Genomic DNA, 27,855 nt, shown 5'->3' with positions numbered 1-27,855 from the left:
TTGAGATATGTACTGGAGCAGGGCGAGGTTTGGACTATCTCCACTCTGATTGCTCCATCATACACGGTGCTGTCAAGCCTACTAACATCCTTTTAGATGAAGATTTCACAGTTAAGGTTTCGGATTTTGGGTTGACAAGTGTTAAGGGCTCGTTTGGGTATTTTGATCAAAGTGATTTTACCACGGGTTTCCTTACAAAGGGAAGTGACACTTACGCGTTTGGTATAATATTGTTGGAGGTATTGAGTGGGAGACCCGCGGTTGAGGAAAAGCTTGCAGAGGATGAGGTGTGTATGAGCATATGGGCTCAAGAAAATATCCGAAATGGAAAAGCTGACGAGATTGTAGCTTCAAATTTGAAGGGACATATCTCCGAAGATTGCCTCAATACATATGTTGGGGTTGCTGAAAGTTGTTTGCATCCTGATCCGATGAAACGACTCACAATGAGCCGTGTTGTGGAGCAGCTTGAGTCAGCCCTTGAACAGCAGGGGAGGAACGGGTCAGCATCACAAATGTCACAATATTGCCCATCTGGTAAATGTGATATCTTTCAATGTATATATGGTTTAAAAATATTTGATGTTTAAGTTGCAATGATATTCTTTGTTTTGGCTGGTTATGGTGACATAGGATTAACACCAAAGGATGAAAACGAGGTCGAAGTTGATCAGCTGTCAAAGGCCTTTTCTGCCACTGCCATGAAAGAAGACTATGTCCCTTTCATTCTATTCGGTGTAACAAGGGACATTGATGATGATTGTTTTAGTCTCTCGTATAATGTATATGCAGGAATCCTGAAAAATGGAGAGGATGCAACTATTGAAAGGCTCCACTACATATCTAATCGTGAATTTGAACGTAGAGCAATGGTTTGGAATAACTATATTATATATTGGCTTATTTGGATGAAAAAAGTTTATCAATTTGGAATGTCTATGGCTTTGTAGGATTCAAAATCATTATCTTCGCTGGAGCATGAGAACATTGTCGAACTTGTTGTTTACAATTTGGGTGGGCGTCAGCAGGTCTTGACATATGATTTTGCTCCACGAGGGTCCCTGCACGACATCCTTCATTTACAGCAAGGCACAGGCTCAAGCACAAACCTATATCCGGCTTTGACATGGTCCCAATGAATCGATATTGCTCTTGGGGTCGCCAGAGGATTATGCTACATTCATAGCTACGGATCGGTCCATCATAACATCAATTCCAGGAATATTTTAGTTTGTGATGATGAAACTGCTAAGATAATTCATCCTAACCTTTGGGCTCAGTGCTACTGTCTGGATTATTTTTCTGATGATATAAGCCATCCTAAACTAAAGATTGATCACGGGCGAGGCGTTGTTTACAACTTTGGTGTGATTCTCCTTGAGCTTTTGACAGGTAGTGAAATACTAGGAGAAGGAGACCTTGTCACATGGGTATGCAGCATAGCAATAAATTCTAGTTTCTCAGTGTATACTATTACTATGTATGTTAAGTTTTGAATTAATAAGACACCAGGCATTACCACAGCTGGATTCGAACAAGGTACACGAGGTTTTGGATGCTCGATTAAACGGAGAGTACCCACTCGAGGCTGTTAAGAAGGTAAATAACTTGTTTATTGATAAGTTTATTGCATTTGATTTCATGATTATGATGCTTTGCTTTATAAACAGATGGCTAAAGTTGCTCAATCGTGCCTTGGAGATGAAGGATATTATCGTCGAAAGATGGATAAAGTTGTACAAGATCTTGAGCTGTGCCTTGGCGAAACCAAATCAACTGAGACTCAGATTGCATCTAATTTTGCATGAAAGCAGGGGAGCTGAAGATAGACGCCATCCGAAATGAGAGAAATAACTTTATGATTATTTCATTTCATTAGATTACAGTATTTCCTTTCTTCTTAGAGAAATGACAGTCACTTAAACTATAAAATTATTTCAGACGATTTAAGTGGTGAATGTGTGATTGGAAATGGTATATTTGGTAAATCATTGCTGAAAATGGACTCACTGATTATGATATCTCATCATTTATAATCTTCATCATGCTTTCTCAATTTGTTAGGTCCGTTTTGCTATCGAAAATTATGCTCTAAATTACATATACTCTAGTCTTTGTTGTGACTTTTGCGCGGCGCTGTGGCCGGTCTTGTGTTGGTGGTTAACCATTGGAGCTTGGGACGTCGTCTACTGTTGGGCTTTGTGGTGTTTGGGGCGTATCAGTTGTGGTTTTTTTCCAGGAAGGCACAGCTCGAGTTGTCTTACAACTTCACTCATATTTGGACGATCATAAAGTTCATTCCGAAGGCACCATTGAGCAACTTGAGCCATCTGTTTTTAAAATAAATCATCACAATCATGAAACCAAATGCAAGACACTTATCAGACAAATAAACTATATGGTAGTACCTTGTTAACTGCCTCGGGCGGGTAGTCTGCTTTTATCTAGCATCCACAATCTTGTGTACCTTGTCTGAACCGAGCTATGGTAATGCCTGGTGTCATATTATTTTAAAACTTATCATATATACATAGTAACAGTATACACGAAACAAAGACACACCGAGAAAAAATATATCGTTGTTGTTGTGCTGCATACCCACGACACAAGGTGACGCTGTCCTGCTGGTAATGTGTTATCAACTATTTTTCTACCTGTCAAGAGCTCAACCAGAATCTCACCAAAGTTATAAACATTATATTTCTGATTGTGAGCAATCAATAGATTAGGATGACACTCTTGTTATAATATTGTCCTACAATATTGGCATTTAGTCCATAGAAAAGGATCAATTATCTTGGCAGTTTCATCATCACAAAGTAAAACATTGTTCGATCTGATGTTATGATAGATCAAATCCCTGCCATATTCATGTATGTAGCATAATACCCTGGCAACCCCAAGAGCAATTTGGACTCTTTAAGACCATGTGAATCAACTTATTTTTAACACAAGTACACCCGCAAGTGTACGGGGCTAATGTAGCAAATAGTAAGCAAAGAGTATCGTATCCACAGAGACAATGAGTGTCAACCTAATTACCACGAACCAACCTCAACTACTATCTAGATGAATCGGAAAGTTTGAGTTTTCTAAATCTACTTAAAAGCAAGGTAAAAGCAATTAAAAACAACTAGAGAACTAAAAGCAAATAAGAAAACGGATGTAGATCAAGGATGAGAAGGGTATAATCCTACGGCATCGATAACAACTGTTCTATGCTCAACTAATTTCTTAACTATGCCAACAAAGGGTCTCAAGGGTTATTAAGCTATCACTAAGGTAAAACTATATCTTTTCTCAAAGCATATAATTTGTAGATTGCTACCTAGAACCGAAGTGTCCTTCCTAGAACTAAGGTAACAACTCCTAAAAGCTCCTAAGATACTTAGCTTCATTCAAAGGCTCAAATCTGTCGATTATATTGGCAAAGACGTCAACTTCTCTTCTTTCAAATTAAACTACTCACTTCTCAGGTATTGTAGTAAAATCCACATGCATTTATAAGGTGATCAATCAAATAAATGTATAAGCACAAGAGAAGTCAAAATAACCACATGAGCCAAGACAATAGAAAAAGGAAATCAATTAAACATAAGAATCATTGTATCTCTCCCGTAGAACTCTACGAAGGATTTAGCTACTCATGTTCATCACAAAAGTCAAAGAAATATTAAAAAACATTATTTGAACAAGAATAAAACTAAAAGTAGAAACTCCTAGAATTGGATTGGGCGGATTGGAGGTCTCGTCTTCAATCTTGCGATGAATACTCGTCCTCTGCTCGTTCTTCTCTTCTTCCTAGGTGAAAAAGTGGTATTTTTGGGGTAGAAGGCGTGTAAGTTGTGTTTGGAGGCGTTTCCTAGGCATATATATACCTAGGGTTGACTTTGGGCCCGAAACAAGATGTCCGACGAAGCTGGCGGGTCGCCAGGTTGGGTGTGCGTCGAAGCTGGCGAGTCGCCAGCTGCTTACGGCGTTTTTTTCGTGTTTTGCTGGCGGGTCGCCAGATTCGTTCGCATGCTAACCTGGCGGGTCGCCAGCTATGTCACTGCTCTGCGCAGTCTTGGGTAAAACGGCCATAACTTCTTCTACCGAACTCCGATTGAGACGTTTAAGATATCCACACGAAGCTCTTTCGAAGACGAAGAGAATGGTATGCATTACATGCGAGTCGGACTTCAAAATCTCCAGAAAAGCTGTCTCGAACATTGAGCAGCTGCACATCCACATATTTTGTATATTTTTCTACACATTCTTCACAAAATGGTCAAAATACCAACATAATAGAGAAGTAGCTATAACCATGTCTTAAAATACACAATATACGATCAAATTCAAGTAAAACTACCCTCTAAAATCATGTAAAATCCAAGTGAATCACCATGTTAAAGCCGGATATACGGGTTTGAGCTTGAACTATGCCTTGCTGTTCATGAAGATTGTTGTGTAGTGACGCATACGCCAAGTGCTGCTGACGCCCATCCAAATTGCAAACATCTAGTTCGACCACGTTCACATGCTTCAGGTTAGTTAATGGTCTTGAAACATACAAAAACCAAGTGTTACATAGTATGATAGTAATCTATTTCATCCAGATAGGCAAATATATACTATTCCAAACCTTTGCTCTCAATTCAAATTCATGCTTTGGCATGTAGTGGAGCCTTTCAATTGTTGCATTCTCTCCATTTTCCAGGACTCTTGCGAATTCATTACGCATGAGACTGAAATAATCAGCATCAATGTCCTTTTGCTTCACCAAATCGAATGAAAGGGATTCCATCAGGGATGGCCTTTGACAGCTTATCAACTTCAACCTTATTATGAAAGGGATTCCATCAGGGATGGCCTTTGACAGCTTATCAACTTCAACCTTATTTTGATACTTTGATGTTGATCCTGTTCCATCATAACCAACACAGAAATATGAAAGTCATTCATCACAACTTAAACATACAATATTTGTAAAGTATTTACACATAGAAACAATTCACTTTCACCTTTATTCCATAATGGCCAAAATTGTACTCCCTCCATTCCATAGTAATGGAGGCGTTTCTTTTCGGCACGGTGATTAAGAAAAATTGTGTTAGGTGAGTTAAGTAGGGGGAGAATAAAGTGGAAAATAAAAAACGTAAAGAGATGAAGTGAGAAAAAAGTAAGAGAGAGTAAAGAAGGTGTGGAAAAAATGTGTTGACTTTTACTAAAAATGGAAATGACTCTATTACTGTGGAACGTACCAAAATGACAAAATGACTCTATTACTATGTAACAGAGGGAGTAGTAATTTTTGTGTTGTTGTCCATTTCCTCTCCTGTTGTTCAAGGGCTAAGTCAAGTTGTGCCACAACACGAGTCATTGTGAGTCGTTTCTTCAGATCACGATGCAAACATGAAACATCTTTTAACAACCCCAACAAATGTCTTGAGGCAATTATCCAATATTTCGCCCTTCATATTTGAAGCTACAATCTGGTCAGCTTTTCCATTTCAAATTTTTTCTTGCCCACATGGTCATACACACCTCATCCTTTCTGCAAGCTTTCCCTCAACCGCGGGTGTCCCACTCAATACCTCCAATAATATTATCCCGAACGCATAAGTGCCGCTTCCCTTTGTATGTACACCGGTGGTAAAATAACTTGGATCAAAATACCTAAATGAACCTTTAAGATTTGTGAAGATATGACTCTCTTTAATATATCATGTCCTAAATGTTTGGCCAACCCAAAATCCGAAACCTTAGTTGTGTAATTTTCATCTAAAAGGATGTTAGTAGGTTTGACATCACGGTGTGTGATGGAGCAACCCGAGTGACGATAGTCCATACCTCGCCCCGCTCCAATACATATCTTAAGCCATTCACTCCACGAGAGTGTCGACTGATTGTGTAAGTAATCAGCCAGCATTCCCTTAGACATGTAGTCATAAACAAGAATCATCTCATCGTGTTCATCGCAGTAACCAATAAGAGAGACTAGATTCCATTAAAATGAAACGTTTTCTAAAATGGAAACAAATCTACTTTTTTACTCTCACTTAAAAAATAACACTGCATAAATCACGTGTTGGAAACCAAATATTTCATATTTATTGGGATGGAGGGAGTATTATATTTTCACACGAAAATGGTACGAAAATGATGTACTCCCTCGTGTCTTATTGTAATTGAAACGTTTATTTGGATACAAAGATTACGAAACAAATATTTAGTGACTTCACGTTTAATTAGTGAGACAGATACTCCCTCCCTTCTTTGTTAATAGATGCGTTTTTTTTCGATACGGAGTTTAAGAATAGTGTGTTAAATGGATGGTGAATAAAGTAAAAGAGATGAAGAGAAAAATGACTGAATTAACTTGGAACTCCCCGAAATAGTAAAATGACTCTATTAACATGGAACGGAGGGAGTATAAAATTAGAAAATAGTAGTAAAATAAAGTAGGAAAGTAGAGACGAAATAAAATAAATAATTTAAAAAAAGTTAAATTACAGATATACTAAAATACTACTTCGTCCACAAAAAATAAACCAGTTTTACCATTTTGGACCGTCCAGCAAAATTAGACAAATTCTAAAAATAAAAAGTTTTAAGTCAATATTAACTCTACATATTATTCTAAATGTGGACCCCACAATCCAGTACCACTACTTTCACCATATTTTCCCTCCATTTCTTTTGTTTTACCAATGCGCATTAAAACCCGTATCATTTAAATTTTATTTATTTTTCGTGAGGGAGGTAGTAAAGATATATTCAATAAAGAAAATGATTCAAACTTTCAAATGTAATGAGATAGATTAAAAATGAATTCAATTCAAATAAGGATACCAAAAAAAAATTGTGTAGATTAGAATGAGATGAATGAAATATCTTTTTCTATAAATATTTATGCTCCATTTGATATCTTGGAATTTGAATTGCGAAATTGAAATTTGAGCCAATATTGGTTCTGCAAAATATTTGAATTTAGAATTAAATTACTCACTTCTAATTCCTCTCACAATTTGAATTCATACCAGAAGTAAATCATTAAACACACACACACACCCACCAGTGACGTATCCGGAATTTAAAATTTGGGGTACGAATTGTACAACAAATAATTATGAGATACTATAATATAACAAGAATTTTTATTTGATGTACGAGTTGTATTAAAAATAATATTGTATGAAATAATAAAAATAATAGAGTATAATATAGAAAAACAAAGCTATATAAAAAGTAAGAATATTTTATTTGAATTATGAGTCTTACTACAAGTAATATTTACATAGATGATCAAATATAGTAATACGGTATTATATAGAAAACCAAAGCAATTAAAAATAGGCATAATATGAAAAATAAAATATAATGAAAACAAACTATTGTAATCCGATATCTAGAAAAGAAAATAGAAGTGCAAATAATTACATAACTACGAGAACTAATTACATAAAGAAAAAAAGAAAAAAAAAACGTTAGTTCAGAGATATAACAATAGAAGCGCATAGTAGCACTCATAACTTAAAAGTACAATTAAAAAACTTTAAAAGGTGAATAAGTATTAAAAAGTTCTGGTTTTGCAGCCTCGCAGAGTCGGACACGGGACAATAGGTTGAAATGAGCAGCAGCCGGCAGTTGCCACTGGAACAAACATGACTTCCATAGAGCAAACATGTATTCCATAGATTTGTACTGAATATATTATTAGTGTACCCCTTGTTCCCACCTAAATATGCCACTGCCACTCACCTATATTATTAGTGTAAATCCCAAATATTGAAATTATACGTGGTTCTTATTAATAAGTCTCATAAGTCTCTTTCTAATTTAGAGCGGTCACCCATACAAAGGAAATCATGCTTGATCAATGTATAAAAAATCTAGAATTATTAGGAGAAATTTTGACCAATGCATTAAAAAAAGTCATTAATATTTGATAGGTGGCTTCGGTAAAATAGGATAAACTTATAATAATAACAACCGTTGAAAAAAGAGAAATACAACCGTAGAAAACTAGTAAAAATTATAGGAGTATTATATTTTATTCACATTGACACGACAATTTTTTGTATGACGTAATAACATCAGTGCCAGCAACTTGAAATTTGATAGAACATTCACTAAGTCAATATACATTACTTTCTTAGCACACAAGAAGCGAAGTTAATTCGCACAAATTTGGGATTCTTTCTTCAACTCAAGTCCTGCGATGCAGGAACATCTTCAATTACCTCTTGCCAAGATCCGGCTCATCACCAGAAATTTCAACAGGGATCATCTAATCGGAGAAGGTGGCTTTGGAGAAGTTTACAAAGGCGCCTTGGGTGACAAGTTGGTGGCGGTGAAGCGTCTAAAGCAGCCCGAGACTAATAAGACACTAATACTAAGTAGGAAGGGGTTCATGAGGGAGATCGAAGTACTAACTAAACTCCGGCATCGTAATATAGTCACTCTGATTGGATGGTGCAGTGAGCAGGAGGAGATGATTCTGGTGTACGAGTACATTCTGAATGGAACGCTTGCCGATCACCTTTATGGGCCGGCGAGCAACAGAAACCCGCTGACGTGGACCGAACGGCTCAATATCTGCATTGGAGCATGTCAAGGTCTTCACCATCTTCACAATACCTGCCCCGGAAACTCAGTAATTATACATGGCGACGTGAAGAGCTCGAACATTCTTCTAGATGAAAATTTAGTGGCTAAGGTTTCTGATTTTGGGTCGGCCAAACAAATTGATGTGGATGTCTCCGAGACCATCGACAGCACGGCTGGCACGTTCTCGCCTGGGTATCTTGATCCCCATGTTTGGACCACGGGTAAGTATACTACGGCTAGTGACGTCTATGCTTTTGCAGTGTTGATGGTGGAAGCATTGTCTGGGAAAAGAGCATGTGAAGAGAGCCATCCCCAAAAAGAATGTAAACTGTCTGACTGGGCTATTGGAAAAATTCGTAATCAAAAAGGTGAGGAGATTGTAGCTTCAAATTTGAGGGGACAGATCTCGACATGTAGTCTTAATTGCTTTTTAGGGATCGTTGAAAGATGCTTGGATGAAGTTCCAGAGAAACGACTGGAATTTACTGAGGTTCTGTGTCTGCTTATAAAAGCCCGTAATGTTACAGCAGAAGGAAATGTCGATGCAAAATCACTGGCCATCCGGATCCGGTAAATGTGTTTTATTTCCATTTATATACAGAGCAACTAAGATATTTAATGTTGACAAAAGGCTGAGATTTTCCCTAATGATCAAATCCCAGGATTACCACCACAAGAGCAAGCTCATACTCAAGAAGATGCACCAATTTTTCAAAGGCTCGTCAACATTCCAAATCATGAATTTATAGCAGAGGTTCGACAATAGCTATAAATTGGCCTATCTGGATGTAAAAGTTTATTAAGTTAGAATGACTAGTATAACTATAATACATTGTTTTGTAGAACTTTGTTAATGCCGTGGTGGATGATTCTGCTCCACACGCGTCACTACTCAACAGTGTTCGTGGACATAAAGACATGTACTCAAGCTTTATCTCATCTCTGGATGGACCAAAGGAATGGGTCACCGACGTCCCAAAGCATAAAACTGTACCAGAGGTTTGGCAATAACTATATATTGGCCTATCAAGATGAAAAGGTTTATTGATTTGGAATTACTATTAATATAGCTATAACACATGGTTTTATAGGTTTCAAGCCTACAAACACCCCTATATATTCTTCGTGAATGGAAAGTTATGTACTCAATCTTAAAGTCGTATCCGGATGCACCAATCCGTCTTGGTCGACAGAAAGGCATACTCTCAAGCTTAATGTCATCGCCGGATGCACCATTCCATCTTGGTGGACAGAATGACATACTCTCAAGCTTCATGTCATCGCCGGATGCACCATTCCATCTTGGTGGACAGAATGACATACTCTCAAGCTTCATGTCATCGCCGGATGCACCATCCCATCTTGGTGGACAGAATGACATACTCTCAAGCTTCATGTCATCGCCGGATGCACCATTCCATCTTGGTGGACAGAATGACATACTCTCAAGCTTCATGTCATCGCCGGATGCACCATTCCATCTTGGTGGACAGAATGACATACTCTCAAGCTTCATGTCATCGCCGGATGCACCATTCCATCTTGGTGGACAGAATGACATACTCTCAAGCTTCATGTCATCGCCAGATGCACCATTCCGTCTTGGTGGACAGAAAGACATACTTTCAAGCTTCATGTCATCGCAGGATGCAGCATTCGGTCTTAGTGCAGCATTCCATCGTGCAGCATTCCGTCGTGGTGGACAGAAAGACATACTCTCAAGCTTAATGTCATCGCCGGATGCACCATTCCATCTTGGTGGACAGAATGACATACTCTCAAGCTTCATGTCATCGCCGGATGCACCATTCCATCTTGGGGGACCGAATGACATACTCTCAAGCTTCATGTCATCGCCGGATGCACCATTCCATCTTGGTGGACAGAATGACATACTCTCAAGCTTCATGTCATCGCAGGATGCAGCATTCGGTCTTAGTGCAGCATTCCATCGTGCAGCATTCCGTCGTGGTGGACAGAAAGACATACTCTCAAGCTTAATGTCATCGCCGGATGCACCATTCCATCTTGGTGGACAGAATGACATACTCTCAAGCTTCATGTCATCGCCGGATGCACCATCCCATCTTGGTGGACAGAATGACATACTCTCAAGCTTCATGTCATCGCCGGATGCACCATTCCATCTTGGTGGACAGAATGACATACTCTCAAGCTTCATGTCATCGCCGGATGCACCATTCCATCTTGGTGGACAGAATGACATACTCTCAAGCTTCATGTCATCGCCAGATGCACCATTCCGTCTTGGTGGACAGAAAGACATACTTTCAAGCTTCATGTCATCGCAGGATGCAGCATTCGGTCTTAGTGCAGCATTCCATCGTGCAGCATTCCGTCGTGGTGGACAGAAAGACATACTCTCAAGCTTCATCTCATCGCCGGATGCACCATTCCATCTTGGTGGACAGAATGACATACTCTCAAGCTTCATGTCATCGCCAGATGCACCATTCCGTCTTGGTGGACAGAAAGACATACTTTCAAGCTTCATGTCATCGCAGGATGCAGGATTCGGTCTTAGTGCAGCATTCCATCGTGCAGCATTCCGTCGTGGTGGACAGAAGGACATACTCTCAAGCTTAATGTCATCGCTGGATGCACCATTCCATCTTGGTGGACAGAATGACATACTCTCAAGCTTAATGTCATCGCCGGATGCACCATTCCATCTTGGTGGACAGAATGACATACTCTCAAGCTTAATGTCATCGCCGGATACTCTCAAGCTTCATGTCATCGCCGGATGCACCATTCCATCTTGGTGGACAGAATGACATACTCTCAAGCTTCATGTCATCGCAGGATGCAGCATTCGGTTTTAGTGCAGCATTCCATCGTGCAGCATTCCGTCGTGGTGGACAGAAAGACATACTCTCAAGCTTAATGTCATCGCCGGATGCACCATTCCATCTTGGTGGACAGAATGACATACTCTCAAGCTTCATGTCATCGCCGGATGCACCATTCCATCTTGGTGGACAGAATGACATACTCTCAAGCTTCATGTCATCGCCAGATGCACCATTCCGTCTTGGTGGACAGAAAGACATACTTTCAAGCTTCATGTCATCGCAGGATGCAGCATTCGGTCTTAGTGCAGCATTCCATCGTGCAGCATTCCGTCGTGGTGGACAGAAAGACATACTCTCAAGCTTCATGTCATCGCCGGATGCACCAAAGGGATGGGTCACCGGCATCCCAAAGCATAAAACTGTAGCAGAGGTTAGGCAATAGCTATATATGGTCTGTACTGCATGAAAAAGATTATTGATTTAGAATGGTTAATAATGCTATAATACATGCATGGTTTTGTAGGTTCCAATACAGTCTCTTGGGGGTATATGGTCAATGGTTTGGTGGATGATTTCACTCTATGCGACAGTGTTCGTGGACATTTAATGGCATTCTTATGCTTAAAAGCATTTCTGGAAGCACTAATCGAATGTGTCTGCCATATCCCAAAGCATAAAGCTATAGCTGAGGTATGGCAATAGCAATATAAGTATTTTTTTTACGGATGAAAAGGTTTATTTATTTGGAATGACAAATATATCTTTTAACACATGGCTTTGTAGAATTCAGGACCATTGTCTTGGCGCGCCGAACATGGTCAATATCTTAGTGGATGATTTTGCTCCACCATGGGCCCGCTTTACACTGCATTCTTGAACGGGTGTAAGACATTCCAAAGCATAAACATATATATTATCCCCACCTCTAAACAGGTGGGACAAGTCCTTCATCTCAACACATGGTAGAAAGCTCTCCAGCCCTTTCTGCGTTAAGTCATTCTCGTGAACTTTTAAAGAATTCGCATGTACTATCTGTAGCTTTATAAGTACTTCTCGTGCCTTTTTCGTAAATAAAAACGGGAGATAATTTTAGGAGTGGACTACAAAAATATCCCGAGTTGGAGGTTTGCATGTATGCGGTACCTGGAGTTTAAAGTTATGGGTGGTCCCTAGACTTTAATGTTTGATCGTTTTCTTCATTTTGCATATTTTCAATTTTCTTTTAACTTGAATGCCAACAAGCTATATATGGCATTTTATACTTTTCTTTGCACACATTTCCACTTTAATTTCTCCCCCTCCCCCTTTATCTTTATTTTGAAATTAAGGCATATATACTAGTACTACTACCGTCATTGAAAAACAAAACTTATTTTCATTTTAATCCGTATTTTAAAATTAAAACCTTTTTCTTAGAAAACTTATTATTTTTTCATTTTAATGAGACGTGACTCATTTTTCACCAAAATATTTCTATAACTCTTTTTATCTATCTTAATTTTTACTAATTATACATTAAAACTCATGTCATTATAAAAATTATAAAAGTTTTCATTTTTAAAGACAAGATATAGCCATGGAGAAATTAAAATTGTTCTACATAGTTCATAATGGAATGATTTTTTGCTATACAACACATTAAAAAAAATTAATGGGTTTCCTTCTCTCTTTCTACATTTTTAGTTTTTGTACATTGCATTAATATCACTGGAAGAGAACTTTTGCAATTTTACAAATTTTTTGGACCAAAATACTCTTTAGCCTACAAGGGTTATTTATGTCTTTGTCTATGACAGGAAGAACCGTCACTTTAGTTTATTCATTAATTTTTAAGAGTAGTGATAAACGTACGTATACGTATGTACATAACCGAACTTTTTTAAACATTTTACATTGAAAATCATTTTATAAACATTAATTGATTTAAAATAAATTTCATACTAATCATTTTGCAACACTTCAAGAAAGATTTAAAATTCATACTTAAATATTTGTATATTTAATAAAATATATATTTTCTACTAAATATTGTATATTAATTCAAATCATAGTCGAAATCATGCTACGATTCGACATAAAATTTCTATATCACTTCTTTGTTATTGCTACATATATTACAATAAATAACAAAACTAATTTTTAATTAAATTCACTTAAATCTAAAATTTTTTAAAATATTATGTACATGTACAATTATGTACGATTATCTTTTCCCAATTTGTAAGTATGTGCCATAACGAACAATTGTTTGCACATTCCTTGACGACTTCTATTGGAAAAATTCAACATTAATAAATGAACTAAGTGTAGCCGAAGGGTGATCTCTCTCTCATAAAAAAACATAAATAAATAGCTCTTATAGGCCATTTTAGTCCCAAAAAAAATCTTAAAAGTGCAAAAGTTTTTCTAGAGATATTATATCAATATCAAGTCTGGTGGTAATTTTAAAGAATAGGGACCGTGGATAGTGGATGATATTAGTGCAATGTCCATGGACAAAAAATATAGTTCTCTTTTGTTTGCACCATAGCAAAACAGGTATTTTGGTGTATTGACTAATTTTTTTTTTAGAAAAATCTCTGTAACACCCACGATTTTCGGATAATAAAATTTTTCGGATTGGGATGCGAGATGGTGCTTTAAGATGGAATTTCTGAAGTAAACAAAAGAAAATAAAATTTAATTTCTCGCGTGGTTAAAATCAAGGATCGATTTTGAAGAATTAATATTTAGAACAACACTAAATATTAATTGTGCGTTGGGCGAGAGTTTTTCATGAACTTTAATTAATACTCCCTCCGTTTCTTCATAGTTGAGTCATTTTTCTATTTCGGGAAGTTTCTTCATAGTTGAGTCATTTCCATTTATGTCAACTTTTTTCTCTTTCTTACTTTATCCTCTCTTACTTTATTCTATGTACTTTATTCACTTTATATTTTATTCTCTCTACCTTTTCCTCCCTCTTACTTTTTTATCTATATATTTAACACGTCTTAACATTCATTTCTAAAACTCCGTGCCGAAAAATTCCGCCTCAACTATGAAGAAACGGAGGGAGTAGAAGAGATGGGAAAAGTAAAGTAAATATTTGGGCTTCTCAATAAAATAAAGTCCAATATTTTATTTTACAAAAAGGCTTTGGGCCATGGAAAATAATGGAAGTCCAAAATCAAATAAATAAGTACACAAGTTTTGGGCTACATTCTAATGAGTCCAAACAATTAAAATAAGTCGGAGACCTTTGAGCCCAATCTTTATTCCTTCTTCTTCACGCAGATTTGCAGAAATCTGCTAGATTTGCAGAAATCTGATCCCAACGTGAATTATGATTCTTCAAGAAATCTCTCCAGCTCCTTAACCGAGCCGTTACCTGCGGAATTAAACACCCAAATTAACTACTAATCATGGTGGTCAATTACAATATATATCAGCCATGAATTGCCCAATTAATTGGTTTTAAATCCCAATTAATCCCCTGATTACACTCACTCATATATTCACGGTGGTTTCACTTCTCCTCACACTCAAAATCTGCAAATTCCTAGCAAAACATTTGAGAGAAAGAGAGAGCCGAGAGAGAGTAGAAGGACTGCCGTCTTTTGTTCCAATCTCATACAAGCCAAGGTAAATCTTTTTATTCACCAATTCATAACTCAAGCTCCTCAGTTTCATTCCAATTTCAAGCATATGCAACATTGTGTCCACAGATTTGAATCTGCCGAGTTCAAGGACCGTTCCTTTCGGCCTTTCATCCTTCACAATCACGAAAGTATAATCCCTCCCCTTTGACCGTTGTTACACATAGCATACCATCACATATAACTCCCACAAGTAATAATTCAATCAACAATAATCAACAATGAATCGAACCCAAATGAATCGAACATCACAAATTGCAACCCCGTGCTGCGAATTGAAAATTTAAAACGCGAAAGAATATAACTTTGTAAAAGAACTTATCTTCGGGGTGAGTCGGGGCTGTTCGGTTTGGAATCGTGGCGATTCGAGAGCGGCTCGGCGAAGGACGGTGGCTTCCGGCTTCGTGCAGGCAGCAGCGGCGCGAATCGCAGCAGGGGCTGACCACGCGACGGAGGCAGCAACCGTGGCTGGAACTGTGACGTCGATTTGACGGCCAACGGTGGCAGAAGTAGACGCTGTGATACCGCGGCGCCGAATCGGCGAAGGAGAGAGGAGGCGGCGGCCGGCGGCGTGGGGTAAGCCGGAGGGCAGAGTGCAAATTTTGCGAATTGGGGATCGGCGTTTTGGGAGGATGAAATGAGTTGAGAGAGAGAAGGGAGGAACCGACAGTTTTGAGAAGGGAGTATGATTTGGGCCACTTTATTTTTCTTGGTTTGGGCTCATTTCTTTTAATTGGAGGAATAAGGGTGGGTTGCTAATTGTTTTGTTTGGGCCTCCTTAATTTATTATGGAGATATAAGGTGGGGGAAATAATTACATCTTGGGCCAATAATTAATTTAAATTGCGGGGAATTATCTAATTAATTCCAGAATAATGCCAAGGGAAATAGTTGCGATAATTTAATTATGCGCTTATATAATTTTGGGAATTTATTTCAACGTCGTGGAGGAAAATACGAGGAGCCAACAGAGGAAATATGGGCGTGAGCGGCCAACCGGCGTCGCACGCAACGCCTTAGGCGGCCGCCGAATAATCGAAAATATGCGAAAAACCGAGAAACGAGATAAAAGACTTTAATTAGGGTGCATGCATTCATTCTAATTACTAATTTTATCGCGCTGATTGTTGTGTTATTACTTTGTGATCTAAAGGGAGCTGTTCCGTGAGACTCTAAGTTCGGAATGAGGAAATACTCAAGTGTGGTGTCGTTTTAAACGAACGAGGTGGGCTTTCGAACTAAAAGTTTTACTGTGGGCTTTCGGTTTAAATACGAATTATGTGCCAAGTCTATCTTTATAGTGAAATTGGTGTGATTGAAAATATTATTTTTAACCCATGACAATGCGATATATGTGTGCTTAAAGTGGAAGTGATTGTCATGTGTTGCTATGGATTGTGAATCGCTCGGCCTTGCCGATATGAAGTTATACGATATTCGACTTGGTTGATATGATGTTATTCGATGCTCGGTGTTGACCAATAAACATGGGTTATGTTTCGAACTGGTTTTGAAAGGAAATGAGGATAGAAATATTTTTGCCATGCCATATTTTATTCTTGAGAAATGTCTATCTGTTTGTCTAGCAAGGGGAGCATCCCTACTAGACCAGTTATTTTATAATCGAATTCGGGTCTGAGTGTGGAGAGTGTCCACCCAGGCTAGTGTACACAACATGTGGATCGAGAGCCATCTTTCGAGTTGGCCGGTCTAGTGGACTTGAAATGTGGCCACATTCCCAGTTCATGTATAGTTCTGATGTGGTCTATGGGACCTATCCGAAGTGGTTGTTGCCACGTATAGTTAATCGAATTCGAGTCTCAGTATGGGTAGCATCCCTACTTTGACTAGTGTACACCATGGACCGTGAGTCATCGAGCGGGTTGGCCGGTTATTGTGACCGTGGGAGGTGGCCACCTTCACGGCACCAGAAATAACAGATATGACAGTTTTTCAAAGAACTCAAGGAGAAATGGTTGTGTTTTGAAATAATGTTAAAAAAGACTTGGAGATGAGTCGAAAGTTTGTGATTGAAATGATTTTAGTGTTTTCTCGATATTTTAAAGTAAAGACTGAGATTCACTCAGTCGCGATAACTCGTCCTTTCTATCCTTAGTAAGGGCGGGGCGTGACAATCTCTCTCTCATGTTAATATAAATATACTATTTTCTCTCTCTATCTAACATATAAAATAACATTTCATAAAATTCGGTGCCATTTTCCATGTGTACCATATGTAATGGGACTAAGGGAGTTGTACTTAGTATAGCTTTTTCTGATTAAAATTGATATTTTTTGGTTTACATGTACAAACTAATGACATGCCAGAAATTCAGATAATGATATGTCCCCCCTATTAGGCTATTTAGTATACCTTCTGGAGTGCCATTGTGCTGCTTCTAGTTCTAGCCGGCTACATAAAAATCACTAATATTAGCTGAAAAAATGACATCATCCACGTTACGTCGTCAATTTTCACTAGCCGAGATCCAGTCAGCCATTGGAATTCCATGCCACTGCCATGAAAGAAGATGTTCCTTTCATTCTACTTAGGATGCAAAAATAGAATTTAAAAATCTCCACTACATGCCAAGGGATGAATATATAGCAGAGGTTTGACAATAGCTATATATTAGCAGAGAATGTGGTCGAACTTGTTGTTTACAATTTGTATGGCCTGGAGCAGGTCGTGTCATATGATTATGCTCATTCTGCTTCATGAACATCAAGTCATAGATTAAAGCTCAAACACATATCCAACTTTATCATGGTGTCAAAGAATCCAAATCGCTCTTGGAGTCACAAGGGGATTATGCTACATTCACGATCATGACAAGGAAATGATCCATCATAACATTATGATGGATCCTTTTCTATGGACTCAAGCCCCCAGGCCCCAGTGTGAGGCAAATGTTATATGTGGATGAGTGTGATCCTCATCTATTGCATAATCACACTCAGAAAAAATGATGTTTACAACTTTGGTAAGATTCTCCTCGAGCTCTTGACAGGTAGTAAAATACTATAATACACAGCGAGCAGAGCAGCGTTATGTGTCATGGGTATGCAGCACAGCAACTTCTTTCTGAATTTTTCTTAGTTTCATGTACTTTACGTGTGATGTTTTAAAATAATGTGAAACCAGGCATTACCACAGCTCGGGTCAGACAAGGTACACGAGATTGTGGATGCTAGATTAATAGGAGAGTACCCGCTCGAGGCAGTTAGAAGGTAAATAAGTTGTATATCTGATAAGTTTGTTGCATTTGATTTCATGATTACGATGCTTTACTTAATAAACAGATGGCTAAAGTTGCTGAATCGTGACTTGGAGATGAAGGATATTATCATCGAAAGATGGTTAAAGTTGAACAAGAACTTGAGCTGTGCCTTGGCGAAACCAAATCAACTGAGACTCGATTTTTCTTAATATATATGCATGAATGCAGGGGAGATGAAGATAGACGCCATCCGAAATGAGAGAAATTACTTCATGCTCATTTCATTTCATTTCTAATCTGTTGGATAAATTTTTTGGATATTTTATTTTCTTTATGAATGTTATGCTAGTATTTTAAATAGTATTGGGCTATTGGCTAATATTTCTGTGTTTACTACTCCAGTCTCCATAGGAATTGAGTTTAATGATTCACAGTCCAAATATACATCCAATAATATAACGAATTGTGATGTTTTAGGCTTCAGACTCTACACATAGAGGTAGTCTTGCATTTCTTGCCATTCCATCTACTAAACATAGCCATTCACGTTCTCATTAAATGATCAAAGCTTTTCTTACGCAGCAACACATGATATAGTTGTTCTGTTTAGATTAAGAAACGTAACAACTAGCTTTTCGTGCCATTGACATTCTTATGTTTTGCTCCAACTAATTGATATCGTGACAACCAAATTGAGCTCAAAATATGACATCATCAATGGCTGAGCAACTCTGCCGTCAATTCTCCCTAGCCGAAATCCAGTTAGCCACAGGAGATTTCAGCGACGAACATTTGATCGGAAATGGTGGATTTGGGAAGGTCTACAAAGGCCTCATTGATAACGAGTCAGTTTCTGTGGCCATAAAGCGGCGGCTAGCATCAAATCTGAGTCAAGGGAAAGGCCAAGGCCAAGGCCAGACAGAATTTGCGGCGGAGAGTGAAACACTGATTCAGTTCCGCCATCGTAATCTAGTCTCTGATTGGGTACTGCAGAGATGATTCTTGTTTATGACTACATGTCGAAGGGGACGCTGGCTGATCACCTCTACAATCAGTCGACACTCTCGTGGGATCAATGCCTTAAGATATGTATTGGAGCTGGCCGAGGTTTGGACTACACTCGGGTTGCTCCATTATACATCGTGATGTCAAGCCTTCAAACATCCTTTTGGATGAAAATTTCACAGCTAAGGTTTCAGATTTTGGGTTGGCCAAACATTTAGGACATGATATGTTGCAGAGCCATGTCTTTACAAATGTTAAGGGTTCATTTGGGTATTTTGATCCAAGTTACTTTACAACGGGTTTACTTACAAAGGGAAGTGACACTTACGCGTTTGGTATAATATTGTTGGAGGTATTGAGTGGAAGACGCGCGGTTGAGGAAAAGCTTGGAGAGAATGAGGTGTGTATGAGCATATGGGCTCAAGATAATATTCGAAACGGAAAAGCAGACCAGATTGTAGCTTCAAATTTGAAGGGAGATATCTCGGAAGATTGCCTCAAGACATTTGTCGGGTTGTTAAAAGATGTTTGCATGTTGATCCGAAGAAACGACTCACAATGACTCGAGTTGTGGCACAGCTTGATTTATCCCTTGAACAGCAGGAGAGAAAAGGGACATCAACACAAAAGTTACAATTTTGGCCATTCTGGAATAGAGTTATACCATCTGGTAAATGTGAATTCTTTCTACTTGTACGTACTATACAAATATTGCATATAAAAGTTGTGACGAATGATCTTGATATTCTTTGTGTTGGTTGGTTATGGTCATACAGGATCAACTCCAAAGGATCAAAATGAGGTCCAAGTTGACAAGCTGTCAAAGGCCACCCTTGCCCCTGCCATTAAAAAAGCCTTTCCACTAGCTGGTATGTATAAGATCTTTCTGTGTACAGATAATTTAAAATTGTAAGATGTACAAGTTGTAATGATTGATCTTGATCTTCTTTGTGTTGGTTATGGTGACACAGGATCAACAGCAAAGGATCAAAATGAGGTTGAAGTTGATAAGCTGCCAAAGGCCATCCATGCCACTGGCATGCAAGAAGACTATGTCCCTTTCATTCTATTTGGTGAAACAAAGTTCAGTCAACCAGAGGCCATTTATGATATTTATTTTAGCCTCGTGTATAATGGATTCCAAGGAGTTGTGGAATACGGGGAGGATGCATCAATTGAAAGGCTCGACTACATGCCAAAGAATAATTTTAGAGTAATGATTTGGAATAACTACATACTAGCTATATTCGTTTATCTGCATGAAAAAGTTTACTATTAAGGAATGCCTAATGTTGCCGTAACACATGGTTTTGTAGATTTCAACTCCATTAATTTCTTGGCTGAAGCATGAGAATGTGGTCGAACTAGTTGTTTACAATTTGGATGGCCGTCAGCAGATCTTGGCGTATGATTATGCTCCACGAGCGTCCCTACATGACATTCTTCATGAACTGCAAAGCATAGGCTCAAACTCAAAGCGATATCCGGCTTTATCATGGTCACAAAGAATCCAAATCGCTCTAGGGGTCGCAAAGGGATTATGCTACATTCATGACAGGGGATTGATCCATGATAACATCAGATCCAGGAATGTTTTACTTTGTGATGATGAAACCGCTAAGATAATTGATCCTTTTCTATGGACTCCATGCCCGCAGTGTGAGGCAATTTAAATTGTGGATGAGACTTCGCATAATCACACTCAGGAAAATGATGTTTACAACTTTGGTAAGATTATCCTCGAACTATTAACAGGTAGTGAAATAGTTTACAACACACGACGAGCAGAGCAGCATCATGTGCCATGGGTATGCAGCACAACAACTTCTTTCAAAATGTGTCTATGTTTCGTGTATATTACGTGTGATGTTTTCAAATGATATTCACCAGGCATTACAACAGCTCAGTTCAAACAAAGTACACAAGATTGTGGATGCTAGATTAGAAGGAGACTACCCGCCCAAGGCAGTTGAGAAGGTAAATAACTTGTTTATCTGATAAGTTTCTTGCATTTAATTTCATGATTATGATGATTTTTTTAAAAAAAACAGATGGCTAAAGTTGCTCAACTGTGCCTTCGAGAATATTATCGTCCAAAGATGGTTGAAGTTGTACAAGATCTCGAGCTGTGCCTTCGCGAAACCAAATCACAACACTCACAAGATGGTAAAAGTGAATTCTTTCTATGTATACACAATTTACAAATATTGGATGTGAATGATCTTGATATTCGCTGTGAGTTATTTCAACAGGACCAACTCAAGAGGATTACAATGAGGCTGGCACCGAAAGATATATGTTAGATGTCCCTGTCATTCTATTCGGTAAAAGGAATATCTTCTTTAAAGATGATGTTCATAACAAGCATAGGATGTCTAATGGATTTACAAGAGTCCTGAAAAATGGAGAGGACGCAACAGTTCAAAGGCTCCGCTTAATGCTAAAGCATGGGTTTATAATAGAGGTTTGGCTATAGCTAAAGATTGGCCTATCTGGATGAAAAGTTTAATATGGAATGACTTATGTTAGTTGAAACCCATGGCAAAATCATTATCTAGGTTGAAGCATGAGAACATGGCCAAACTAGTTGTTTACGATTTTCATGGCCGTGAGCCGGTCTTGGCATATGATTGTTCTCCACGAGGGTCCCTACACGACATTCTTCATAAACAACAAGACATAGGTTCAAGCTCAAACCCATATCCGGCTTTATTATGGTCCCAAAGAATCCAAATAGCTATTGATGTCGCAAGGGGATTACGCTACATTCATGATGCGGGATTGATCCATCACAACATCAGATCCAACAATGTTATACTTTGTGATGATGAAACTGCGAAGATAATTGATCCTTTTCTATGGACTCGATGGCTCCAGTGTGGGCCAAAACCATCTGTGAGTGAGCGTAAACCTTTTGTATTGCATGATTTCTCTGAGAGCAATGATGTATACAACTTTGGTGAGGTTCTCCTTGAGCTCTTGACAGGTAGTAAATTAGTTGATAACACACGACAAGCAGAGCAGCGTCACCTTGTGTCATGGGTATGCAGGCAACAACTTCTTTCTCAACGCGTCTTAGTTTCGTTTATATTGTGTGATGTTTTAATATAATATGACTCCAGGCACTACCACAGCTTGATTAAAAAAAGGTACACAAGATTGTAGATGCTAGATTAAAAGCAGACTACCCAAGCAGGGTAGTTGAGAAGGTAAATAACTTGTTTATCTGGCAAGTTTCTTGCATTTGATTTCATGTCTCATGAATATGGTGATTTCTTTTAAAAACAGATGGCTAAAGTTGCTCAATTGTGCCTTCGAGATGAAACTTATTATCGTCCAGAGATGCGGACAGTTGTACAAGATCTCGAGCTGTGCCTCAGCGAAACCAAATCGCAACACTCTCAGAGATGAAATCAACTGATGTTGCATCTTACTATTATGCATGAAAGCAGGGGTGCTGAAAATAGAAATGAAAGATGCAATATATTTCAGAAAAAATTGTACAGTAACTTATTTCTCATATATAGAATCTCTAATTCAGTGGTGGATTTGGTATTGATTGCTGAAAATGGACTCAGTAGTATATGCCTCGTATTATGATATCTCATCATTTATATTCTTCACTAAGGTTTCTCAATTTGGCTTTTGTGTTGCATTTCCAACTTAATTTCAGATATTAGTTACACTCACCGCAAAACAAGATAATATCACTATTTAAACATTGCAACACTCAAATAGAAAACTAAATTCTACCTATTGAATAATTGGAGTGAATTCGAGCTTCAGTTGATCAATCAAGGTTAGTTTGAAAGTTGAAGCATAATTGGCTTGCATAACGAAACCTACATTTCACCCCACTGTGGAAACTACAGTGAATGATTCATGGGAAGTATTTTTCTCAGACAATTACTCCCGAATGATCAAGTTTCCATCCGATTTTTATAAAATTGATAGCAATTAATGAGAAAAGCCTAATAATCACAATTATGGAAGGATAGATGACTTTGTGGCTGTGTCGCGTGGTTGTCCGAAATGTTGAATACAAGACCAAATATAAATAATACTCCCTCCGTCTACGAAAAATAGTGCATTTTGTGAATAACACGGGTTTTAACTTTTAATGTAGAATTGATAAAGTAAGAGATAAGGGTTAAAACTAAGAGAAAAGGGAAAAAAGTAAGAGAGAAGCAGTGTTAGTAGAATGTGGAGTTCATATTATTAGTAAGAAAGAAGATATTGAAAACTTTCCTTTTTTTGAATGTGCCTATTTTTCGTGGACAATCAAAAATGACAAACGTGCCCTATTTTTTTGGACGGAGGGAGTAAAAAAAATAACTTCCTTCATCCCACCATATGTGATTCAGTTCTTTTCTGTATTTAAGAAAATGATAATTACCGAAGAAATTAAAGTAGCATAGAGGATAAAGTAATAGAGTAATTAAAGTAGCATAGAGGATAAAGTAATAGAGTGATTAGACAATCGTATTTTTAGTTAAAAATAGAAATGAACCACTTGTAGTGGGACAAGTGGACAACCAAAAAAGAAAATTAATAACTTATAATTAGATGGAGAAAGTATTACTACTCCCTTCGTCCTATTAAAGATGACTCACTTTCTTTTTTGATTTGTCCAAAAAAGATGATCTATTACTAAAATTGAAAATACATTTTATCTCTGCTTTATTCACCTTCTTTTACTTTACTCTCTCCATATAACACACAAAATAAAGATGCATAAAATCTTATGTCATCCAAAGAAGGAATTATCTTCATTGGAACGGGGCAGCCAGTTACTAAAACATTGGTTGCATACGTACGTGCGTTGTGCATGCGATTGACAATTATAATGACTGTTTATTTTAATGAAAGGGGTTGGCGAGAATCTTCCACGTAAGCGTCAGATTAGTTATTGCAAATAGGAATAATAAAAGTAGAAGAAGAAGAAGAATCTTCCTCATATGGCATGGGGTTTTGTGTGAAAAAGTTGTGTAGTGGTGCAAGTAGTTACAGTTAAGGTGCAACATATCATGTTCAACTAATTTCGTACTCACGACAATGCATTACTGAAGTTGGATATTAAAAATAACGCATTAAACTTACCAAAAAGTATAAAAATATTAATTAATTATGTTAGTAGTGACTGGAAATTAGCTTCCCTTGCATAAAGCAAACAATCACATTCCCACCCAAGTCGTCTCAGTCAATTAACATACAACACCACCTCTATTAATAATACGTATAGTTTATAACATTGTGCTTCTTCTTCATGCTCACTCCGGCAACTTGAAAATCACAAAATTACACTCATAGCTTGAGCTGAAAAGATGATAACATCCACGGGTTGTCGTCAATTTTCACTAGCTGAGCTGAAATGTGCCTCGTGAATAGATCTCGTTTATACTGCATTTTTGGTATGCCAATTTGCTCAATTATGCTATTTCTACTAGATATCATTACCCGCGAAAACGCATGCACACGAATTTTAAGAAATCTAATAGTCGACATGAATGCTGAAATGAAGCAATCGCCACCAATTTCAAAACGATGCAAATAAACCCTCATATTTTAAGTGGTTCACCAACTTTCTACATTCACAGCAATACCAGATAATTTAACTATTTAAAACGTTACAACTTGCAACACTAAAAAAAGATAACAAATTCTACCTATTGCATAGTTGGAATGAATTTGAGCTTCAATTCAGTCAAAGTTAGTTTGAAAGTTGAAGCATAGTTGGCTTGCATAACGAAACCAACATTTCACCCCACTGGAAACTAAAATGTGATCAATGGGAGAGATTTTTCTAAGATAATTTCTTCGGCATGATGAAGTTATCATGAAAAAAGTTTTACATTGGTCAGATTTTTAAAATATTGATTGACTACTGAGCAAACACTAGAATCACAAGCTCCACTATATGATATATAGTTCACTTTGTGGCTGAATATTGTCAGTTTGTCACACGGCTGAATTGGTCTGAAATATTGGAAACGAAACAAAATTGAAGTAAATAAATTACTAATATTTGGTGGGTTTTTTAAAATAGAAACATAACTATATAAACAAAAGAAATGAACCAATCTTTATGGTCATGCTACAATTTTATATACAAACTGCATTTTTCTGGAAAATTGAAAATTAACAATTTTTTAAATAAAAATTCAAGTTCTAAGTTGAATATATTCATAAAAACATAATAACAAACGTATCAACCCCAAGGTTAAAAAGTACTACTCCCTCTGTCCCGCTTAAGATGACACGTTTTCCTTTTTAGTTTGTTCTAATTAAGATGACACATTTCCTTTTTTTGGTAACTTTCTCTCTCCAATTAATACACTCAACCATTTTTTTTCACTCCTATTAAAATATTCATCTTTCTTTATCTCTCTACTTTAATACTTACACCCACCTTCTCTCTCCAATTAAACACTTTAACCAATATCTCCTAAAATACCGTGCCGACTAAGCAATGTGTCATCTTAGCTGGGACAGAGGGAGTACAATCAATTTCAAGGTAATAATTTTTAAGATATGTGGAGTTAAATGGGTTATTTCTCTTTTGACAAAAATCAATGTTTTCAATTTCTCTTACAAATAGATGTTTTGAAAGTCTAGGACAATCTAGACGTGGCCACGGTTCGTAAAACCGCCGGTTCCGGTTCGTAACCGGCCCGGCTATGACGGTTCCGGTTCCGGTTTAACCGGCGGTCACGGCGGTTCCGGTTCCGGTTAATAACCGCCGGTTTTTCGCCGGTTCCGGTTCAGTTCCGGTTTGTTTTTTTTTTTTTTTTTTTTAAATCTTATAGTTATTACTTCTAAATTCTATAGTACAATCCAAAGAGAAATTGATAACGATAAAGAATTGCAATTTTATTGATTTGAAACTTTGAATGTAAATTTCTACAATACAATAACAAGTTACAACTTACAAGCTACAAAATACAACAATACAAGTATACAACTATACACTTGAATTTAAAATATAGATACAAAATTACGATTTAAAAAAAATATATTAAAAGTAAAGTAGAAACAATTAGGAAAAAAAAAGAAAAAAAAGGAAAAGGACTTGAGCTCAACTTAAATTTAAATTTTGAAATTCAAATTTTGAAAACGGTCGGAACCGCCGGTTTTTGGTCAGAAACCGGCGGTTTCCGACACCTTTTCAGGCCTACGCTGCAACCCTACGCCCTACACCTGCAACCCTACCCCCAACCGGCGGTTTTGTGTCAGAAACCGCCGGTTTTCCGACACGAACCGGCGGTTGACCGTCCTTTTCCGACCCAACCCCTGCAACCCTACGAACCTACCGGCGATGACCATTTATTTTCGGTTAACCGGCGAACCGGCGGTTAACTGCCGGTTACGGTTTCAAATTTTGTTGAACCGTAACCGAACCGTATGTCGAACCGTAACCGGATTTCGAACCGGAACCGTCGTCCGGTTCCGGTTCCGGTTCCGAACCGCCGGTTCAAAACCGGCGGTTAACCGGTGGGCCGGTTTGGTTTGGCCATGTCTAGGACAATCAGAGACGTCTTATTAGTATGCTGCAGAAAGAATATATAAATCCGGAAACAATTCTTTGACGTCTAAGGACTATAATGAATAACCCTAGCTTATACTATTTATAAAGAATACAAGACCTTTTTATTTTCTATTTGGTCCCTCCCTCAATAAATAGAAAATCTCAAACTTGATATTTAATTGACCAACGGAAAGATAGTTATACATATTAAATTAGTATTCCCTCCGTCCCCCATAACTTGTCACCATTTCACCCGACACGAGTTTTAAGAAATGTAATAGAAAGTGAGTTGAAAAAGTTAGTGAGATGTGAGTCCTATTTTTATATATTAGTTTTATAATAATATGTGAGTGAAAATAAGCTAATGGAATATGGAGTCCACTACTAAAAATGGTAAAAGTGAAATGTGACAATTTTTAGGGACGGACGGAAATGGAAATAGGTGACAAATTTTCAGGGACATGAGAATAATATGGAAATCCAAATTCTAACAAGTTTTACTTAATGATTTGTAGTTAAAAATTGCTACTTTTAATCCTACATAAATGAGCGTGATAAAAGCAAAGAAAAGCTTGCAAATTATCAAATTGCGATGTACAGAAAATTGTAGACATCATTTTCATGTGAATATAATAGCCCAATGTGGGTTGTTAGAGATGTACATTTTGATTTTTTTATGTTGAAAATGATCAACTACCTTGTAAAGTAGTAGACCTTCCTTTCTTATCGTTATGCATGTTTCCTTCATCTACTTTCTTTTGGTAAAGCAAACTTGAGCTGAAACGATGAAATCATCAACGTCTGAGAATCTCTGCCGTCGATTTTCATTTGCTGAACTCAACTTAACCACCGGGGATTTCAGCGACGAGAATGTGATTGGGAAGGGTGGCTTTGGTAAAGTCTACAAAGGCTTCATTGATAATAAAAGGACAACTGCTGTGGCCATAAAGCGACGGCTAGCATCAAATCCGAGTCTAGGCCAGGCAGAGTTTGCGGCGGAGATTGAAACACTAAGTAAGTTCCGACATGACAATCTAGTCTCTCTTATTGGGTACTGT

General features: G+C 37.7%; 5 protein-coding genes, 1 long non-coding RNA gene and 1 pseudogene across 6 annotated transcripts in view; 5 read left to right on the top strand and 2 right to left on the bottom strand.

The window, feature by feature from the left end:
• LOC125192732 (receptor-like protein kinase ANXUR1) overlaps positions 1 to 1,900 on the top strand; it is a 2,389-nt gene extending 489 nt beyond the window's left edge. Inside the window, exons 2-6 of the mRNA XM_048090366.1 lie at positions 6 to 537; positions 634 to 872; positions 951 to 1,430; positions 1,525 to 1,599; positions 1,671 to 1,900. Of these exons, the coding sequence (XP_047946323.1) occupies positions 6 to 537; positions 634 to 872; positions 951 to 1,139 (960 nt within the window). The 3' untranslated portion in view covers positions 1,140 to 1,430; positions 1,525 to 1,599; positions 1,671 to 1,900. The remainder of the gene's footprint in view (positions 1 to 5; positions 538 to 633; positions 873 to 950; positions 1,431 to 1,524; positions 1,600 to 1,670) is intronic.
• A 286-nt stretch (positions 1,901 to 2,186) lies between these two features.
• LOC125192724 lies at positions 2,187 to 5,944 on the bottom strand. Its single transcript, XM_048090354.1, has 5 exons — positions 5,833 to 5,944; positions 4,625 to 4,902; positions 4,385 to 4,522; positions 2,599 to 2,703; positions 2,187 to 2,330 (listed from the first exon to the last, which is right to left on the bottom strand). The coding sequence occupies exons 1-5, from the start codon at positions 5,942 to 5,944 to the stop codon at positions 2,187 to 2,189; spliced, it is 777 nt and encodes a 258-aa protein (XP_047946311.1).
• Positions 5,945 to 8,203: 2,259 nt separating this feature from the next.
• Positions 8,204 to 9,101, top strand: LOC125192714 (probable receptor-like protein kinase At2g39360). Its single transcript, XM_048090343.1, has 2 exons — positions 8,204 to 8,971; positions 9,027 to 9,101. The coding sequence occupies exons 1-2, from the start codon at positions 8,204 to 8,206 to the stop codon at positions 9,099 to 9,101; spliced, it is 843 nt and encodes a 280-aa protein (XP_047946300.1).
• Positions 9,102 to 14,509: 5,408 nt separating this feature from the next.
• Positions 14,510 to 15,705, bottom strand: LOC125204914. Its single transcript, XR_007173667.1, has 2 exons — positions 14,898 to 15,705; positions 14,510 to 14,778 (listed from the first exon to the last, which is right to left on the bottom strand). It is a non-coding gene; the product is annotated as an uncharacterized LOC125204914 (long non-coding RNA).
• A 3,279-nt stretch (positions 15,706 to 18,984) lies between these two features.
• On the top strand, positions 18,985 to 19,834 carry LOC125192705 (annotated as a pseudogene).
• LOC125192695 lies at positions 19,831 to 22,683 on the top strand. Its single transcript, XM_048090326.1, has 10 exons — positions 19,831 to 19,942; positions 20,049 to 20,141; positions 20,244 to 20,485; positions 20,589 to 20,931; positions 21,028 to 21,080; positions 21,163 to 21,249; positions 21,324 to 21,438; positions 21,525 to 21,723; positions 21,831 to 22,314; positions 22,561 to 22,683. Exons 1-10 carry the CDS (start codon positions 19,831 to 19,833, stop codon positions 22,681 to 22,683), a joined length of 1,851 nt encoding a protein of 616 aa, XP_047946283.1.
• A 4,899-nt stretch (positions 22,684 to 27,582) lies between these two features.
• The window catches only part of LOC125192685 (proline-rich receptor-like protein kinase PERK8), an 891-nt gene continuing 618 nt past the window's right edge, over positions 27,583 to 27,855 (top strand). Inside the window, exon 1 of the mRNA XM_048090315.1 lies at positions 27,583 to 27,848. Coding sequence (XP_047946272.1) covers positions 27,583 to 27,848 — 266 coding nt within the window. The remainder of the gene's footprint in view (positions 27,849 to 27,855) is intronic.

The sequence above is a fragment of the Salvia hispanica genome, chromosome 1 (assembly GCF_023119035.1).
Source record: "Salvia hispanica cultivar TCC Black 2014 chromosome 1, UniMelb_Shisp_WGS_1.0, whole genome shotgun sequence".
Taxonomy (NCBI): domain Eukaryota; kingdom Viridiplantae; phylum Streptophyta; class Magnoliopsida; order Lamiales; family Lamiaceae; genus Salvia; species Salvia hispanica.
The sequence above is the reverse complement of the archived record's forward strand: the minus strand, read 5'-3'. Positions and strand labels throughout refer to the sequence as shown.

What these genes read in the sequence shown, in the direction of transcription:
- LOC125192724 (XM_048090354.1), bottom strand. Translation starts at nt 5,944, where the DNA reads ATGATTCTTGTTTATGACTACATGTCTAAGGGAATGCTGGCTGATTAC. An exon ending in AATTTGAATTGAGAGCAAAG is followed by an intron (nt 4,523 to 4,624) that starts GTTTGGAATAGT and finishes ACTAACCTGAAG; the next exon opens with CATGTGAACGTGGTCGAACT. An exon ending in AGCGTCACCTTGTGTCGTGG is followed by an intron (nt 2,331 to 2,598) that starts GTATGCAGCACA and finishes TTTTAAAAACAG; the next exon opens with ATGGCTCAAGTTGCTCAATG.
- LOC125192714 (XM_048090343.1), top strand. Translation starts at nt 8,204, where the DNA reads ATGCAGGAACATCTTCAATTACCTCTTGCCAAGATCCGGCTCATCACC. An exon ending in ATCAAAAAGGTGAGGAGATT is followed by an intron (nt 8,972 to 9,026) that starts GTAGCTTCAAAT and finishes ATTGCTTTTTAG; the next exon opens with GGATCGTTGAAAGATGCTTG.
- LOC125192695 (XM_048090326.1), top strand. Translation starts at nt 19,831, where the DNA reads ATGACTCGAGTTGTGGCACAGCTTGATTTATCCCTTGAACAGCAGGAG. An exon ending in AAAAGCCTTTCCACTAGCTG is followed by an intron (nt 20,142 to 20,243) that starts GTATGTATAAGA and finishes ATGGTGACACAG; the next exon opens with GATCAACAGCAAAGGATCAA. An exon ending in ATCACAACACTCACAAGATG is followed by an intron (nt 21,439 to 21,524) that starts GTAAAAGTGAAT and finishes TTATTTCAACAG; the next exon opens with GACCAACTCAAGAGGATTAC.